We start from the raw sequence: 19838 nt of genomic DNA on the forward strand, positions 1-19838 counted from the left end.
TCCTGCTGACAGATAAATGTTACATTCAGATGAAACCAGCATATTTTATTGTTTGGAAAAAAAAGAATAGGGTTTTAATTTAAAGAATCCTAAAATTAAGCAAAAGTACCATTATTTTGTAAAGAGATAATTTAAGTTTACCCTATAACTACTTTCTCTTAGTGGGGAAGATGCATTTAAATTTTGACTTCCTAGGCAAAGGGGGAAAAATAGAGTAAGTTAAAGTATACATCAGTGCAGTATAAAGTTTTGTGTTTATAGAACTTCAGATTCGAAGTGTAAGTTTGGCAGCCACCCAAACTTTCTCTAGTTCTGTAGAAGGAACAGTATGATTTCTAGGTTTTTTGAGCCATGCTCTCATCCAAACCATTTAGTAATACTTGGATGACTATTTTAGTTGTGAACTGAGTTAATGAACAAGGTTTTCTCTGAATTTTATTAAGCATTCTGTCATTCTGCTTTATGAAAGGTTAAGTAGCTAAAATTTGAGCATTTTTGAAAGAAAAGAACAGATCCAATCAATTATTTTGAACTGAGAGGAATGGTGAGGACCCAGTCCCACTGGTGCAGGCGGGAATGCACTGCTCTTCGATGCTGGAGCCACGTGGAAGGCTGCGGTTGCATTCTGGGTCATCCTGAAACAGGCTGGGCACACTGTGCTCCCATCTGTCTGGAAGGCTTGTGGTGGTGGTGCGTGGGGAGGGTGGCAGAAGCAGGGAATCTCAGAGCCACAAGACCCTGTTTCTCCGTCTCTCTGTCTCTCTCTCTTTCAACTTACAAAAAGTAATGGTGGGATTTTGGGAAGTAATGAACTTTCTAGGTGACAGGTGTACACCATCACTAGCTTACTGTTCCTTCAGTTTTATAACTTATTAGGTAAGCAGTCTCATTTTCACTGAGGTCTACATATCCTACATAAACATACCTCCATGATGTGTCTTTTTTAATGAACAAATTATCCCCTTCCAATGCTGTATTTCAGTCTTAAATTTTTGTGATACTTGTGAAATCACTTCGATAATTCTTTGTAGCGTTATTAGCCAGCTCAAGCTATTTAGATTCTGCTAACTGCCAGGCATTGTTAGATGCTGAGAATACAGCTGGAGACAAAATAAAGATTTTGTCTTTGAGGAGTTCCTGCTCTGCCTGGGAATGAGGTCCTGCCTGTTTCCTAAATGCTGTCATCTGAGCAAAATAAAGAATATGATGCTGCTATAGCAAGCACTTTACATTCCTAAAATTTAATAAAATAATTAATTTTGTTGAAATGTCTTATAAGAAAATAAAAGAGCATAGGGCCAGCAGGTGGCCTGGAGGAGGTTAAGGTGGCTGGATCCCACATGGCGTACTATGTGGTTCTAGTCCTGGACCTGGTTGCTTGAAAAACATATAGTGTGTGTGTGCATGGGTGCCCAAGGTCGCGAGGAGAGAATGGAGGAGAAGGGATTGCAGTGTGGCCATCCCCCTGAGGGGTGATTTTTCAGTTTACCTCTCTCTGACTCTCTCCGGAAAGCATATGTATATATATATATATATTTTAGCAAAACAAAAACAAAAACAAAAACAAAAAAAAAACCAACCAAACAAACAAAAACAACTTAAAAAAGAAAACATTTTTGTTTTTTTACATAACTCTTAGTGATCAGACCTATGATTAAGCCATACTTGGTAGATATGAGTTTCGTAAGACTAGTAATCTACTGGTGGTATATCTTAGTTGACATGGATCCTTTAAATGTGCATGTACATGGTCTTGAGTGTCTGTATTTAATCTTGGGAAAGCTCCAATTGCCTTCTATCTGAGATGCACAAATCTGACTGGCAGCTTTTACGTATGAAATAAGAGCCTGGGGGAATGTACTTGGGGCCAGATAGTAGCCTCCCCGTTCTTTGTAGTGGTGTATAGCATGCTAGCTAAAAGCTGAACTGTGGATTTTGTCTGATCCTGTTCTGATCCTGGCTGTGCTTTATATTAGCTTTGTGGGGGTGGACTTGTACAAGTTGACTTGTACCTCAGTTTTGTCATCGTAATATGAGGAAGACAGTGTCATCTACTACATTAGATTGGTATGACTGTGTTGAGGCACTGTATGTTAAAGGCATTGTATACTACTGGGCCTGGTAAGGCATCATACTCATTAGAGATAATTGTCATTGCTGACCCTTATACTGTGGTATAGTAGAAGGATTATAACACTGCTGTTATTACTACTGTGTCGGTGCTGATCAGCACATGGAGAAACGGGCCAGTTGTGCTGTGCCTTGAAGATGCAGCAGAAATCCTTTATTATCCCAGGACCCTTCGGGACCATTCGGAGTGAGCCTCTGAGGAGAATGCGTTTAGGTTAAAAGCCAGTATGTTTTCTTAGTCATTTCTGTTCAGTGAAGATAACAAAGTTTTACAGCTTTCTAGTCTCTAAATGCCAAGTAAGTATTATTCTTCAGAGCATCCCACACCATTACTAATCATTTTAGTAATAATTCTTGTATCTAATATGTATTTTGTATAGAAAATACACATCTCAACCTGTGATACATTTTTCTAAGATTCTTTGAGGAAACATTCTGTGTAGCTTAAGGAACCGTGTCTACTTTAATTAGAAAAGCCATAATAGCTTGCTAGGTTTCTTTTTATTTTTCGTGTTCTTCAATTCATTGCTATAATGTATTCTTATGTTCGAAGAGTAAGCATTATCATCATCACTGTGTCCAAATGTTATCTTTTTACTTTCCATTTCAGTGGTCTGTGATAAAATATTTGTTATTGACATAGTAGAAAATGAAATCGTTTTTTTTATTTGGTGACAAATGACAGTGTGATTGTGGCATTCATTCTAAATTATCAACCGTATGATTCAGCAATTTAAAAACATGAACTCAAATACCTTCAAAAATGTATCTCTGGTACGTAGTTTGCTAGGATATTATGTGATAGCCAAAAAACCATGATTTTAATATATAATGTAATACTGGGACCAGCAGATAGCGTAATAGTTGGTGTCGCTGGACTCCATGTAGTCTACTGCAGTTTAAGTCCTGGACCTGGTGGCTTACCACTCACGCTGGGCACATGTGCATGCATGCTCAAAATCCCAAGAGGATAATGGAGGAGAAGGGATTGTGGTGTGGCCATTCCTTCTGGGGGATGATTTCTCACTTTCTGTCTCTGTGTCTATCTCAGTCTCTCTGTTGAGTGCTGGAGAGTGCTCTCAAAAATATCTCTCAAAAATTACAATAAGATGAAGTTCTTATTTTGTATCTCTAATAGGGAACCTTGACTTTGGGTAATTTGCCTCCATAATGATAACTGCAAGGACAATGCCGCTGATTGATGAATCAGTTCTGCCCCTTCCCAGACCTCATTAGCTTCCCTCTCGCTTTAAAACCCTCCAGTGGTTTCCTATTAACTTTTTATATGAAGACCAACCTCTTCACCAACATAATTTCCCAATGTCTACGAAGTGTTTCTTGTGCAGAGCATGTTTCCTAACCTAATAACATAAGGTAGTGTAATCCTTTTCCTGGAACTATGAGACATTTTAGAAAAATGTTACTATTGATACTCAGAAATATGAGAGAAAATGTTTCATTAAACTATAAAAGCAAGGCAATCAAGTTTGTTTTTTCAATTTTGGTCTTACTCTTAATTCAGAATGATTCCGATGTTAGCACAGATCCGTGGATATGAGGGACCCTAGAGATAATGCCTAGAGCCCTCTTCTTTAGAAGGTCATATGCCAGAGACAGCATAGCTGATTCAGACAGACTTGCTTCTGTTTCCCAGTCTCCTGATCTGTAGCACACTGATCTGCAGCCATACCATACTATCCTTCCCTCACTTTAATTATTTTGAAAAGTTAAAAATTCCTTTTTTTTTTTTTTTTTTGAAGAGGTTTTTACTATAGGGCACGTGTACTTGCCAGACAGACAGAGAGAGACAGAGAGACAGAAAGTGAGAAATCACCCCCCGGGGGGATGGCCACGCTGCAGTCCCTTCTCCTCCATTCTCCTCTTGGGATCTTGGGCACGCACACACACAAGCCCGGTGTGATTTTTAAGCCACCGGATTCGGGACACGAACCGTGGTTGACTATAAGGGAGTCCAGCAACATAGCCATTACGCTAACTGTTGGTCCCAAAAATTACTTAATTTTTTTATTGCTGGTACCACTACCACAATTTACAGGGCAATATACTTGATGTAATGAAAAGAAAAAGAAAAAGACAAAGCTACAACAGATAAAAGACCTCATGAATGTACATCTAATTGATACTACATTGCATTAATTAACAGCTGCATTTTTTGCAAACTGTGGCTCTGACAGTCCTGAACAAGAAGGGTTTCCTCTTTAAGCTTCAGTAACTTTCTGACTGTGGATAATTGTTCCTCCTGTGGCAGATTTTTACAGTTCCTCTAATGCATTTGGGTCGACTCTCTCAGAGTAACCTGCAGCTTTCCTGACAACTCCTCACTTTCTCTATCCTGCTAAGAACTGTAGCCCCTTTCTGCTGTTTTTAGAACCTCCTGCTACCATATCCAGCACTTCCACCACCAGATCCATAACCACCACAAGGACTGCCCGAGCTTCTTCCACCAAAACTGCCCCTTTTCATGGGTCCATAATTTGGTTGTTGTTGTCCACTATAATTTCCAAAATCATTACAGTTGCCACCACCCCTGTAGTTACCACCACCAAAATTTCTGTCTTCATTCCTCCACTACCATCATATCCACCACCTTTGTCCTTTAATTTATTTAAAAAAAAATTTTTAGGTTTTTGTCATAGGGCATGTGTGGTTGCCAGAGAGACAGATAAAGACGGTGAGAGGGAAAGTGAAAAATCACCCTGTGAGTGGGTTGGCTATGCCTTAATCCCTTCTACTCCATTCTCCTGGGATTTTAGGCACACATGCATATGTACCCAGCATGATTTTCAAGCTGCCAGGTCTGGGACTCGAACTGTAGTTGACTATGTGGGAGTCCAGCACCTTAACCATCATACCACTTGCTGGTCCCTCTTTTTGTCATCTTTAGAGATACTTCTTACTCTTCAAAATCATTTTCCATTCCTTCTATGTACTTATACCATAAGTCTGTGCTATCCACCATGGTAGCCACTAGCCACATATAGTTGTTTAAATTTAAATCAATTCAGATGAACGGAAGTTCACTTTTGTAGTACCCGTAGCCTTATTTCAAGTGCTTAATATATGTACAGATATATTGGTTTGTTGGAAAAGTCATGACGTCTTATTCTGTGTTTTTCTATGGAAAAATGCGTCATGACTTTCCCAGTGACCCAATAGAACATTTCTGTGTTTGCAGGAAATTTGATTTAGTAGCCTTGCTCTAGTTTGCAAGCTTGTGGGCGTGGGACCATTTATACTGGTATTAAGAATACACAATACAGGCTCTTGATAGATGTTTTAGAACGTGGGAGTGAACACATACCTGTATTGTCCTTTAATTCCTTGTCAAATTTTTGTTTGGAATTTTCCTTTTCTTTTGAATCACTTATTACTGAGGAGAACGCAGAGATATGATATTTCTCTTTTACGTATTATATAGAATATGTACCATGTGCCATTTAAAATCCCAATATAGGGATCTTGGAGCTTCAGGTTATAGAGATAACTTTTGCATCATATTTTGTGTGTAGCTAGTCATTGAGGTAGTGTGTATTTTAACTTTTTTTTTTTTTTCATTTTAAGTCATAATGGTGACTCCCTGCTGATCATTCCTTGGCATGAACGTCAACACCGAGCTAAAGATTGGTGCGAAGAGCTGCAGTGCAGGTCAGTATGAGCCAAAATGAGGCAGCCTCATTTTTTGTGGGATGGGTGAGTAGACCGCCCTGTGAAAGTAGTGAGTGACCTATGCCCTCTCCCTTTATGGACTTCCAGATTTAGAGATTTTGAGTGAAATTTATTAGGTTTTTACTATAGGGCTTGTGTGCTCACCGGAGAGAGAGACAGTGAGAGGGAAAGTGAGAAATCACTCCCTTGGGGGAATAACTATGCTCCAATCCCTTCTCCTCCATTTTCCTGGGTTTTGGGGCATGCATTCATGTGTGCCTGGCATGATTTTCAAACTGCTGGGTCTGGGACTTGAATCATGGTTGGCCATGTAGGAATCTAGCACCTTAACCACTACCTGCTTAAGGGTCTACTTGCTGGCCCTTTAAGTGAAATTAAAAAAGAAAAAAACCTCTTTGCTATGTTAATTTTTTAAAAAAAAATTTGTAAAAGCAAAGTTTTGCCATGTGGCAATCTTCCTGCCTCACTTTTCCAACTGAGACTACAGGTGTACCCCACCACACCAGGCTTATGTTAACCTCTTTCTCATGAGAAACTATTAAGTACAATAAAACGATTATTTAAAAAATGATTATTATAACAACTCTTTTATTTTGAATGATTTCCTTTCAGTCTTTCACATGTGTGAGGGGACATGAGAAAGTTTATAGAAAATGGAATTAGAATCAAGTTTATTGTGGTGTAAGACACTTTCGTGCTTCATGTACAGTTTTTTCATAATACACATTTTCTTTTCTTTTTTAAATTTGCCAGAGGGCACATGCACTTGTCAGAGAGAGAGAGAGGTAGAATGAGAAGGTACCTCCTGATGGGACGTGGTCACTCCACCATTCTTTTCCTGGATTTCTTCACCCTGTTAGGATTTCGGACTTGCATGCACACGTGCCTGTCATGTTTTTCAAGCTGCCTGGGTGGGGACTTAAACCATGGACTTTGTCCAGCTCCCTTAATCACTCGATAAATAGAGCCAGACATTTTCCACGAACTTTTTGAAGACCCCCCCACCCAGTACAGATAAATTTCTCATAGTTTTAATCAAGTTATATGTACGCTTTTGTTCTTGATTTTTTTTTTTGGAACAGATTTTTGCTATAGGGAGTGTGTGCTCACCGGAGAGATAGACAAAGAGAAATCAGCCCCCGGGGGGATGGCCACACTACAGTCCCTTCTCCTCCATTCTCCTTTTAGGAATTTGGGCACCCACGCACAAAAAGTCATGTCTGGCATGGTTTTCAAGTCGCCAAGTCTGGGACTCGAATCGTAATCGGGCGGGTGTCCAGTGCCTTAACCACTACACCACCTGCCGACCTCGCTATTACTCACTTTTTAAAAACTGTCCTTTAGCCTTTTTTCCCCCTCCAAATTGTGTATGGTGACAAACAGTAAAGTGATCTACAAAGCTTGTTTTAAAGAAAGTGAGACCCCAAACCGCAGACCCCTCTCCCTGAGTCCTGTTCTCTAGCAGAACGTCCTTTCAGTTCTTCTTGCGCATTTTTGGTACTGACCTCCCTGTCTCAGAAATAACGTAATTGTGCATGTGTTTCTTGATTTTTTAGTTTCGGTCATTATCTCTTGATTTCCGAGAATGAAAATAATGATTTAGTTGCTGTTTATTCCATGTATCTGTTTCTCCTTGAGGGCTTTTTCTTCCCAGTGTCTTTAAAAAAGATGTTTTTACTGTCACTCAGTGGAGTTTCAGGTGAAACTAGAGCTTAATGGATGGTATATTTAGCTAGAAGTCTGTATTTACCAGTTGTAATGAGAGACTGAAGAGGTAGATCAATTGAAAAAGGTGGGTGGTTGAGGCAGTGGCTGTGGTGGAAGAGGTGAGGTGACACTGTTGACCACAGATTCTCTTGATTTGAAATGGTGCCTTTTACAGAGTAAGCCCTGGTTTGAGGACCTGGCCTATTCATCTCATGCTTCTCATTCTTTCTAGCCTATGTCTTTTTTTTTTTTCTTTTTTCTTTTTAAAACATCTATCTATCTATCTGTTCGGATTTTCAAGCCTCTGGGTCTGGGACTCAAACCGGGTCAACCATATGGTCGCCCAGTGCCTTACCCATCACACCACCTGCTGGCTCAGCCTGTGTCTTCTTTTTTTATCCTAACAAGTGGATGAAAGGAATGAGAGAATTTCTTAGACCAACCATAGCAAGTTAAAATGTATGCAGACCTTGCTGTGCTGGAACTCCTAAATCTCTGAAAAACGTAAAGCCAGGAAAAGTTCTACAGAAGGAAAGATAATGGAGATTTTCAGTAATGCTGGCTTTATCTTAATCCTTATTCATTTAATCAGTTCCTGTCCTCTGCTAGGTTCAGGAATATTGAGGGAAGAAAGAGATGTAGTCCTGTCCCCATGAAACATATGACCCAGCAGGAAAGCCACAGCTGCTGTCAGTGACTAAGGTCAGGAGTGCTGTGAGAGACAAGTGCAGGGCCACTGCGGGCCCACAGTACGGACCTCCACTCAGCGCAGGTCAAGGACGGCTTTGCCGGGAACTGAGGTGGAACCTGAGATTGAAGGGTATGTGGGAATTAGTAGAAGGCGAGTTTGGCAAGTGAGAGAGAGGAGTGATCTAAGTAGAGGGAAGAAGCGTGGGAGGCTCAAGGCAAGACCCTCTTGAAGGACCGAAAATAAACAGGTATCATTGAAGTAGACAGAACCAAAGTGAGATGGCATCACCGGGAGGCTGTGAGTTCAAGGCAGGTTGCAATCTGTGTGAGTGGGTATTGTGGGCATGGGGCTGACAGAACCAGGTTTCTGTGTTAGAGAAGACTGTATTACCAGAGGATATCATGAACTCAGTTTCGAACTTAGTGTACTTAAAGTGCCTGTGAAAACTCAAATTAAAAATAGCAGGGAGAGGTTGAAACTTCTAAGTGAAGACTGGGTTAAGGGTAAAAGTACAGTTGCCTTAATATCTGTAGTCACTCGGTTGTGCAGTCAAAGGGGTGACCTGGAGAGGGTGTACAGTCAGAAGAGAAGCAATCTGGACTAAGCATTCAGAGGTGCTGTTTGTTTTGTTTTGTTTTTGCTATAGAGTGTGTGTGCTTACTGGAGAGGCAGAGACAGACAGAAAGTGAGAAATCCCCCCCCCAGAGAAAATGGCCACATTGCAATCCCTTCTCCTTCATTCTCCTCTTGGGACTTTCCGCACGCACACATGCACACGTGTGATTTTTAAGCCACCAGGTCCAGGACTCAAGCCGAGTTTGCCTACATGGGAGGCCAGCGACGTAATCATTAAACCATGTGCTGGTCCCCAGAGGTGCTGGTTTCTAATGGTTGGGTGGAGGAGAAAGTTCTTGAAAAGGTATCTGAAAAGAAACTGTTGGGGGAACCAGCAGTTAGTGTAATGGCTATGTTGCTGGACTCCCACGTAGTCGACCATGGTTCGTGTCCTGGACCCGGTGGCTTAAAACTCATGCTGGGCACATGTGCGTGTGTGCCCAAGATCTCGAGAGGAGAATGGAGGAGAAGGGATTGCGGCGTGACCATCCCCCCTGCAGGGTGATTTCTTGCTTTCTGTCTCTCTGTCTCTCTCTGTCTGTCTGGCGAGCGCACACGCCCTATAGTGAAAACCTCTCAAAAAAAAAAAAAAAAGAAACTGTTGGGAAAATGAGAGAAATACTGGAATGAAAGGGAAGTGTACTTCTAAAAGAAAACAGATTTCATCTGGTGGTGCTGAGAGGGAACTTTGTAAGGGCTGAGAAGAGCATCCAAGGAACTCAGATTGCTGGTGACAGATTTTCTTGGCAGAAATGGGGCAGACTGAACACCTTCCAAGAGCAGCGATGTGGCTCGTGTGTCAGTGATGGGGAAAATCCCGGTAAGGATGCGGGAAACGGTGAGAGTAGTCAGGTGAAGGACATTCCACACGCAGGGAGGCCTTCTGTGGTGTAGGTTGTCAAAGGCATGTGCATGAACTGCCCTGAAGTGCACAGGCTTTCATGTCTGCTTGTATGCTACAGCTGCCAGGACTTCCGTTAACAAGTAACTAACCATGGAATTAAGCACCTGCTCCGCACCAGGCAGTGCCCTCTGTGGACTTCGTTTACATTTGAATTTTTGCAACATTTTTGCATATTAGCCCCATTTTTTTTTTTAACCTTTTCTTCTTTTTTTTTTTTTTTTTTTTTTGCCGTAGGGCATATGTGCTCACTGGAGACAGAGAGAGAGAGGAAAAAGTGAGAAAACACCTTATAGGAAGGATGGCCATGCCTTAATCCCTTCTCCATTCTCCTGATTTTGAGAGGATGCATGTGTCTTTTTTTTTTTTTTTTTTTTTTTTTTTGGGTAAGGTTTTGACATAGGGTGTGTGCACTAGTCAGAGAGAGAGAGAGAGAGAGATTGATTGATTGATTGATTGATTGATTCAGAGACAGGGAAAGTGAGAAGTCATCCCCAGAGATTCAGAGACAGAGGGAAAGTGAGAAATCATCCCCAGAGATTCAGAGACAGAGAGGGAAAGTGAGAAATCATCCCCCAGGGGGACTGCCATGCTGCACCCCCTTCTCCATTCTCCTCTTGGAATTTTGGGCTTGTGCACACATGTGCCTGCATACACAGGTGTTAGTTTTTTTTTTTCCAAGCCACCAGGCCCTCGACTTGAACCACTATTGGCCATGTAGGAGTTTGGTATCCATCCTAACTAGGTCTGGGACTCCTAACAGCAGTTGGCCATGTGGGTCCAGCCACCCTAACCTCCACCACCTAACTGGCCCCTAGGCTAGTCTTTCTTAAGTCATTAATAAGCAGTTGCACAGCTTTGAGCGATGAATTTGAGCTTCAGGTTCAGTTCTGACTCCAAAGCACACTGCCCTGTAGTAGTAATAATTCTAGTAGTCCTTCCCCCAACATGTGCTGCCAGCTTGCTGGAGAAGCAAGAATATCTGAAAGAGGTGTTTTCTGCGTGTGCACATGAGGTTTCTTAGTTTAGGTTACTTTCTGCTCTTTTCCTAGTCCTTAACCATAGAAGGCAATTGGCTGTAATAACCATCTTTGTAAAAATTCCTCATAATCTGGGATGTCATCCCCGCGTATATTCCTCTAAGATCTTTCTTCTCACACCTGCTGGGAAATGGCATAGCGCAGGTCCGTGCTGTGTACATGGCGGGACAGTCCTGTGTTTCTGGCCCTCTGTGGGGTCTTGTCATCAAATAAATAAGGTATATTTCCTCTTATTTTCATTAATGTTCAAGGCAAGGATTTTAAACTCCAGATTCAAATTGGAATCACTTGGGGGTGTTTCCTAAACGAGGCCTGCCTGGCTGTCACGGGTGGTTTTGATTTAGCAGGCCTGCGGTAGCCACCCAGCGGTGTGCACTGTGTGAAGCTTCCCAGGGTGATTTCGATTTTGTTAATACTTAGTTGATTGATTCGTGGCATAGTTGTTTTATTATCCATTCTGATTTTTGAAATTGGGAAAGCCAGTGGGAAAATAAATGAAGCATCCTAAAAATGTCTCATTTGTCTTGTAAGTGTGCACACACATACAAGAACACACACACACTCGCACACCCATGGTGTGTCGCTACAACCTGTTCTCTCCTCATCTGTTTCTGTCTTTCACAAAATTGTGTGTTTTCCCAGCACACTTGTTAGTTGTTCATTGTACCTTTTGTGCTTTGCAGAATGGTCGTTGAGCCGAGTCTCCAAGACGAAAGTGAGTTCTTGTATGCTGCACAGCCCGAGTTGCTGAGGTACAGGTCAGCCCAGCTTGCAGTGGAGGAGGCCATGGACTGGTACCGGACCAGAGCAGAGGAAATAGAGCATTACGCGCGACAGGTGAGGAGACACCGGCCGCGCTCAGCCGGGATAGCAGGGCTGGTGTGGTCTGAGCATTCAGTCCGTGCAGCTGGTGCCCTGGTCAGGCCAGGAATCACGGATATAATTGGTAAAGGGGGAAATAAACATTTCTTATTATGTTTGTTCACTTATCTTCTCTCTGATGCTTTTGGTGTTTTTTGTTTGGAATTTTTACAGAGCAAATGCATACTAAGACAAGTTGTCCAAAATCTTTGTTTCAAATGTAAGCTGCAAAATATACTGTCCCTGATTTGCTCTATTTTTTAAAAGAATTATTTTATTTATCTTTATTTATTTAAATTTGACCGGGGGAGGAGGGAGGGAGGGAAGGAGGGAGAAAAGAGAGAGAGAGAGAGAGAGAGAGAGAGAGGGAGAGAGGGAGAGAGAGAGAGAGAGAAAGAAAGCGAGAAAGCAAGATGACTGGTCCATGACTCAAACCAGGGTCAGACATATGGGAGTCCAGTGCCCTTATCCACCATGCCACCTGCTGACCCCAATTTTCTCCATTTTTAAGAGGCTCAGTAGCATATTAATTGAAAAGATTGTGTCAACATAGAAATGGCTGATTAGTCCTGTGTTCCATTGCAGTAATGCAGCTGACTGTGAATTTGTCATTCGAAGCTGTTGGTCATGTTTCCCTTAAGTCCATGCCTTGTTTCTCCCTGTTCTTACATCCCTTGCCAAGATGCAAAACAGCTGCATCAGAGAGGGGATGTGTGTGTGGGAGAGAGCGACAAGGACTGTACTGACCTCTGGTTTCTCAATTGTAAGGTTGACTCTGACTATTGGACCTTAGAACTAGACCGCTCATGTTTCACTACCTTAGTTTTCTGCTAGGGTTATTAGTTCCTGTAGTACTTGTGAGGGAGCGTTAAGAACTGCCAACTCAGTGTGGTGTAAATGTAAGCAACTGTCTGCATCTTAAAGAACAGAGATTGCTCATTCACAGCACAGGGACAGAATGCTCTGTGACTTTCTGTCCTAGCTCTGGCCAGTGCAGGGCCTTTGGTTTTTACTCGCCGCCTTGGCTTTGGCCCGCCTGTCCTCATATCACTCTTCTCTCTTTCCTTCTCCAGGAAGATGGGTTCCTGCGGGCCTGGCGAGCAGCAGTTCTGCGGGAGTAGTACCAACTGCTTTGTTTAAATTTCTGCGCAGTGTACTGGGCACGGCCCTGGGTTTCCCCATAATAGCCTTTTTGAATTCCAGCTTAATCTAATTTCTATTTATAGAATTCATAGAACTAAAGATGAATTATTTGCTGGAGCTGATGTGAATATTCTAGCCTGAACTTCTTGGGTGATGGCCATGAATATATATGATGGATTTTTCAAGTCTTTGAAGCTGGCTAAGGGCCATATGGAAATGTTTAGGACCTTACTCTACACAATGAAAAGAATCTTTGGAGATATTCTAATCTAATTCTATGTTTTACAGATAGATAACCCAAGGTCCACAGGAAAGAAAGTGAGCAACTTGTCCAGGGACGCACACTGGCAGAACCAGACAAAATGCAGGCCTCTGTGTGATCTTTCTTATAGAGTTCATATAAACTGATCAGCTACACAAATCTTAATGATTGAGAACGAGATGCACAAATCTTTGAAAAAGGAGCTCTTCTTAGACCATAGTATCTTTCTTCATAGCAAGTATTTTATAATGTTTCCTTCTCATGCTGACATGAAAATTGTAAATATCATATTTTATCTACACAACAATTTCCAGAAAGTTAATATAATGACTTAACTACAATAGGATACATAAAATACGTAAATGCTTGGTCATGACAATACTAGACAATAAAGTCAGTGAGAAATCCCTTTGAATATGTAATCCAAAATTGCACACAGATTTAGGGTTGGTGTACTGTTGAGTTAAATGCCACAAATTGTTGCCGGTGACGTGAACAACTAACTCATGATAAAATTTTTAACAAGATAGAGTAAAATCTTTCCTGAATTTATGTAGTAGCTGCGTTATAGGAAAATTCGGTGTAAATTAAAGTACACAAAGAGGAATGCGTAAAGGGTTGGTGACATTAAGATCTTGACTCTGATGGCTGAAACTAGTTTTCAGGACATTTGGAAGGTAGGCAGGGGTCAGGCCGACCCAGGGCTCAGCATCACCTAGAAGGCAGCCCAATGGAAAACGTGGACTTGGAGTGCGCGTCGAGCACGTTCATCACGGGTGACAAATGTCCACTCTGGTGGGGGATGTAAGTTGTGGGGTAGGTTTTGTGTGTGTGTGTGTGTCTTGAAGGACACAGGGAGATTTATGGGAACTCTTTGTACTTTCTGCCCAATTCTGTTATAAACCTAAAACTGCTATAAGGGACCAGCAGGTGGATTAATGGTTATGTGGACTCCCATATAGTTGACTGCGATTCAAGTCCTGGACCTGGCAGCTTAAAACTCATGCCGGGTACATGGGTGTGCATGACTAAAATCTCGGGAGGAAAATGGAGGAGGAAGGATTGCAGCATGGCCATCCCCCCAGGGGATGATTTCTCACTTTCTGTCTCTCTGCCTCTCTCAGTGTCCCTGGTGAGTACATGTGCCATAATAGGGGGAAAAATTAAAAAAATAAAAAATAAAGTTTACGAACAACTACAAAGCTTTCTGAAATTTCAATTTTTTTAATAGTCTAGCAATAATTCTTAGATCTTTTGAATTCTTCTTGTAATATTGGGGATAATTATAAGGAAAGAAAAATAATTTGGGGGTGCATCAGTTGGCTTTTGTTTTTACATTGCATTCATTAATTGAAAAACACAATAGAAGTTTTTGGGTTTCATTTTAGCTTTGTGTTTATTGACATTTCATGTGGCTTATGCTACAATCAAAGTGATATCTGACATAGTTTTATCTTTTTCATTTTTAGAGGTTTAATTGATGTGGGACTTCTTTTTCCTTAGCGTCTATAAATGCCTTCAGCACAATGTGTTTGTTGGTTTAGGAAAATGCTTTATAGTGCGGAATTTTATCTGGTGAGGGCTTGGGTATACAGTATAAGTTTCTAAGTTGCATTAGAGCCTGTTTTCATTTAAAGTGAGAGTAATCTTTTTTTTTTTTTTTTTGAAATTCTATTAAGTGTACTTTATCCTTTTATAAAATTTATTTTTTTTATTTTTAAAGATTCACTTCTAATCATTGTACATCTTTACAGTGTACAAGATGTTTTTGATTTTTGATTTTTAAAACATTTTTACTTTAGTAAGTATTTGGAAGGCAACAAATTCAAAATTGATATTAGCAAGAATTTGGATCATGAATTGGTGGGTGTATTAACAGATTAGTAATGTGCAGTGTTCAAACTACTACTTGCTGCATTTTATGCATGAAGTTTTCCTAATTCTGAAAATTCACATGAGACAATTTTTATTTTCTTTTTCTTTTTTAGATAGGTCTGTAGGTAGATATGTATCCTTTCAGACGTGAATTCTCTTTTTACTCTTAAGCATTCAGTTAAAAACGTTTATCTGTTGAAGCATTACCAAATCCCTCCTGTTTGCCTCATGCTTTTCTTGTCAGTACTTTTCCCTCCTCAGATTTATCCCCTCCACCCTTCCAGCCAAAAAAATGCATTCTTGTTTCTTTTGCTTTATCTTCACCTGTAAATTCCTAGGTCTTTGAAAGGCTCTGAGTGGGTTTTGTTAGCAGCTGGCATTTTTCTTTGCATTATATGGCTGTTCCCTCTTCTCCCCTGCTATTCCTTGTACCCCACCTCTCTCCTTATCATTCTCAGAAAAGGATTTTGCTTTGAATTTCATTTGAAAACTTAAGAATGCCCTTCCCTTTGTACTTATTCTTCCCAGCTTTCCCCAGAGGGAGAGGTCTCTCTTCATGTTCAAGGCTGTTCTGTTCCTTTACCTGTGTTCTGGATCGACATTCTCACCTGCTGAGGTCACCTTATCAGCCATTTTCGCTGTCCTTATCTTTAGGCTCTTTTTCTTTATTACATTGATTGCCTTTCCTCCTTTTTTGGAAATAAAATTTAAGTCCATTCTATTTTATAAATACAAAAAAAAAAAAAAAATCAGAGCTGTTCTCTCCCTGGCTTTTGTTTGAGTTTCTTGTTTCCATCACAGTTTAGCTCACAAAGTTTTTCTGTCTCTCCTAGTCATTTTCTCCATTTTTTAAAAAGATAATTTATTTAATTTTATTTATCATTATTTTTGAAAAAAAAATTGCTAAGGGCTTGTGCACTCACCAGGGATAGACAGACAGAAAGAGAGAGAGAGAGAGAGAATGAGAAAGCAAGAAAGCAAGCCACCAGGGCTGGGACTCGAATTGCGGTCAGCTATGTGGGATTCCAGTGCCATAATCATCATGCTGGCCACTAACGATTTTACTTTTATTTTATGTATTATTCCTTTCATGGGAGAGAAAAGGGGGAAGGCATGTAAGGAGTGCTAAACTCAAGTCGTCATTCTAGACACATCCTTACTCATATTCTTAATCTGATTTGACGAGATTTTGTGAATTCTGTCTCTTGAATTATCTGTTATATACACATTCCATATGTCTTCAGTCTCACTGCCATAGTTTAGCTCCTTGTTATTTGTTTTGCCAAGTACATAGGAAGCATTTAGGAAGTATTTACTCAATGTGAATAAATGGGAATACTACTTGGTGAATGAATGGGCAAGTCAGTATATTTGGTTAGAATTCCTCTAAAACTAGTAACTGTAGTTCTCCTGACTCATCTACTTATTTTCATTCTAGTCCATTTCCAGTTTATCATTTGCATTTCATTCATCATTTCGTAAATGTTTACCGAATGGATTTTCTGATGTGTAAATCTATTTATGGGATGTTTTGTCAAAAATCCTTTCGTAGTAGTATATTCCAGGAGGACTGCACGTTCCTCCATGTGGCTAACAATATCTTCCTTATGTGGTTCCTCCTTACTGTTCACGCCATCTTGGTCATCCCTTCACTGTACACCTTCTGTCCAGTCACGTGGAACTAGTTGTGCTTTCACGACACACTGCATCTTTGCCTTCCCTGCCGTTCTCCTTCCCTTCAGCTTCCTCCTTCACTGAACTCACATCCTCTGAGTCCTCAAAGTTCACGGTAGGTGTTTCCTCCAGGCAACTCTGGGATACTGTGGATTGGCTGGTGCTGTCTTCTCTGAGATCCCAGTCACACACACACAGCCATTCCGCTGCACTTCAGCCACCCACCTCCTGGATTGTCATTCCCATGTAGACCGAGGGATCTTTGCAGGAGACCGAATCTTTCCGTGTGTATTGCTAATACCTAGAGTGATGCCTAGCTCAAAGTAGACCCTCATTAAGTAATTATTTTACTATCTAAATTATTTAAAGTAATTATTTAAATATCTAGCTACACAGAGTAAAAAGTAGGTGAGAGATTATGGGTTTGGGTCACAATAGTTGATTTCTCTATCAATCAGAGCATGTCATTTGACTGACATATAGGGGTCAAATGGCTGTTGACTGAGCATTTATTGGAAATCATTTTTCGTTTCTGTCTGGTGAAGGGTAAGTATATGAATTGAGATCAAGTTTTTTTTTTTTTTTGAGAGGTTTTTGCTATAGGGCACGTGCGCATGCCAGACAGACAGACAGAAAGCGAGAAGTCACCCCCCAGGGGGGAGGCCAAGTTTTTGTACTAGAGCTAGTTTCTCAGGAAATATTTATTGTGTGACTTCTATGTAGGAGAAGTTAGGTACTGAATAGGAATGTACAAGTGGGAGCCTTGGAAATAGACATTCCTTTTGCAATCAGAGTGGTATAGTGAAAATAAGATTAATTTGGCATATCACTAATAGCTATGATTTTTTCCCTCTGCCTTTTAGTTTAATTTGAGAATCAAATAGAGAAATATATGTAAAACTGTGCTGGAAACTGTAATGCTCTACAAACGTAAGAGGTCTTCCACTTAGGTCTTTATCGTCAGTATTTCTTGCTGGTTGATTCCTTTGAAACACTTCAATGCTGATGCAATTGACAAAGAACACTAATGCTTTTGTAGTAAACAAAAGCCATATATTGCCAGTAATGCAGTTTATACAAAGTAATCCTAATATTCGATTCTGTACTGTGGGTTTTTACGTTAGAAAACAGAAGAAATACATAATGCTCAGGGACTTACTATCGCTTTTCAATTTCAGGTCGATTGTGCGTTGTCACTCATCCGGCTTGGAATGGAGCGGAGTATTCCTGGCTTGCTGGTTCTGTGTGATAATTTGGTTACTCTGGAAACATTGGTTTATGAAGCCGGTTGTGACTTAACTTTAACCTTGAAAGAACTCCAGCAGATGAAAGATATTGAAAAACTGAGACTACTGATGAAGAGTGTGGGTTTATTATAACTTTCTTTTTAAATATTCCCTGTGTATTTTGATTAATGCATGTCTCAAACCAAAGAGGCACTATCCTCCATTTGAGGACTTCGTGTCGTTTCTTTACTTTTGGCTAAACTGAAATGTTGTGGATAAATTACTGAAGGCGTACAAAACTATTTTGGCTTTTTTTTCTTTTCTTTCCTTTTTTTTTTCTTCTTTATTCAGACTCATCTGTATTACAGGTTCTTATTCTTTCTTTCTTTCTGCCTGCCTGTCTGTCTGTCTGTCTGTCTTTCTGTCTGTCTTTCTTTTTTTCTTTCCTTCCTTCCTTTTTTCCTTCCTTCTTCTAGTTAGGCACATTTCTAAAGTAGTTGTCCTTCAGATAGTGCCATTTCTAATCTTTCCTTTTTTTTTTTCTTCTTTATTCAGACTCATCTGTATTACAGGTTCTCTTTCTTTCTTTCTGCCTGTCTGTCTGTCTGTCTGTCTTTTTTTCTTTCCTTCCTTCCTTTTTTCCTTCCTTCTTCTAGTTAGGCACATTTCTAAAGTAGTTGTCCTTCAGATAGTGCCATTTCTAATCTCTCACTATGTTAAAATCCCCTGTTACATATATATTTCAAGGATGTTAAAGAAAAAAAAAAAGTAGCAGAGTTCAGAGGGCTGGGTGGCTGTGTGAAGAAGACATCTTGGCTTCAGGGTTAGTACGTGTAGGGGAATTTTCCCAGCATTCTTAGGTTGTTCTTAGGTCGTCATGTACTTTATTCTCAGAGTTAGGACTCGGTTTCTACTCTGCCCGGTGAGTAGACAGGCAGGAATGATGGTGCCAGGGTGGTAATTGTGGAGCACTCATCTTTTGGTCTTGGCAGTTGGTTGAGCAGGCTGGAGGAGAGTGCGTTGCAGCTGCCTGGGGGATTTGCTTTCCTCTTGACGCTTTTCTATTTCTCCCTCCTAAGCTCCCTCTCTTGCATTTTCTTTCCCTCTCATCACCTTTTCATCTTTCCTTCTTTCCCTTTATTCCTACCTTCTCTTTTTCTCATTATTTTCTTTTCCTGGTAACCCATCCAGTGAACATTGCTTTGTGTTTTATGTGCTACTCCTCTTAAAATACTGGAGGGTAAATTTATCTCTGTCATTTGGAGTTTTGTGAAGATGTGAAGGAGCACAATGAAACAAGGAAAAGGTGAGGGGAGATTCTGGGCAGTTACAGATGAGGATTCTCCACTGGCTCTTTTTCTAGGGCTTCTTTGTTTATCTATGTCCCTTTATTTTGTTTCACTCTTTCTGTTGTTCTAAGGTCTCTCCCTCCTGCTTTGATATTCTCTCTCTCTCTTTTTGAGTGGGACTAGGACTTCTCTTTGCTCTGGAGGACCTCATGAGTGAGGTAGCTGCAGCTGCTTTGTCTCCCTGAGCCAGGTTTTAGCTCTTTGGGGCCCCAAAGAGATTGATTAAGGTCTGAAGAGATGGCGACCAGGGACAGTGCTGTGGCTAGCTCTGGAGCCTTAGGAGTGGTGAGCATTCTCCTGCTTGATACCAATCCACCTGTGAGTGGGAACTGAAGTGTTTTAATAGAGTCTTGGGCGTTCAAAACTCTTTAACATCACTCAGATAATCTGTAAGTTAGAACTTCTCTGGTGCAGTAAGAAATTTCATTTCATGCTTGTTTGTTTTGGTCAATTATACTTTCAGTGTTCTGAAGACAAATACGTAACAAGTGCCTACCAATGGATGGTTCCCTTTCTTCATCGTTGTGAGAAACAATCTCCTGGTGCTGCTAATGAGCTATTGAAAGAATACTTAGTAACGTTAGCTAAAGGAGACTTAAAATTTCCCCTGAAGATATTTCAGCATTCCAAGCCAGATGTAAGTAGAAACTTCAACTTCTTGAAATTCTCTGCAATTT

General features: G+C 40.6%; 1 protein-coding gene and 1 non-coding gene across 4 annotated transcripts in view; both read left to right on the forward strand.

The window, feature by feature from the left end:
* NBAS (NBAS subunit of NRZ tethering complex) overlaps positions 1-19838 on the forward strand; it is a 423746-nt gene that overhangs the window by 180047 nt on the left and 223861 nt on the right. For all 3 annotated transcript variants that reach the window (XM_014589621.2, XM_014589625.2, XM_006140811.3), the window contains 4 exons: positions 5713-5796; positions 11455-11608; positions 17765-17950; positions 19625-19798. In XM_014589621.2, coding sequence (XP_014445107.1) covers positions 5713-5796; positions 11455-11608; positions 17765-17950; positions 19625-19798 — 598 coding nt within the window. The remainder of the gene's footprint in view (positions 1-5712; positions 5797-11454; positions 11609-17764; positions 17951-19624; positions 19799-19838) is intronic.
* On the forward strand, positions 5237-5295 carry MIR9771I (microRNA mir-9771i). The gene has a single exon (NR_130599.1). It is a non-coding gene; the product is annotated as a microRNA mir-9771i (primary transcript).

Source organism: Tupaia chinensis, unplaced genomic scaffold, assembly GCF_000334495.1.
Source record: "Tupaia chinensis unplaced genomic scaffold, TupChi_1.0 Scaffold000045_1, whole genome shotgun sequence".
Classification (NCBI taxonomy): Eukaryota; Metazoa; Chordata; class Mammalia; order Scandentia; family Tupaiidae; genus Tupaia; species Tupaia belangeri.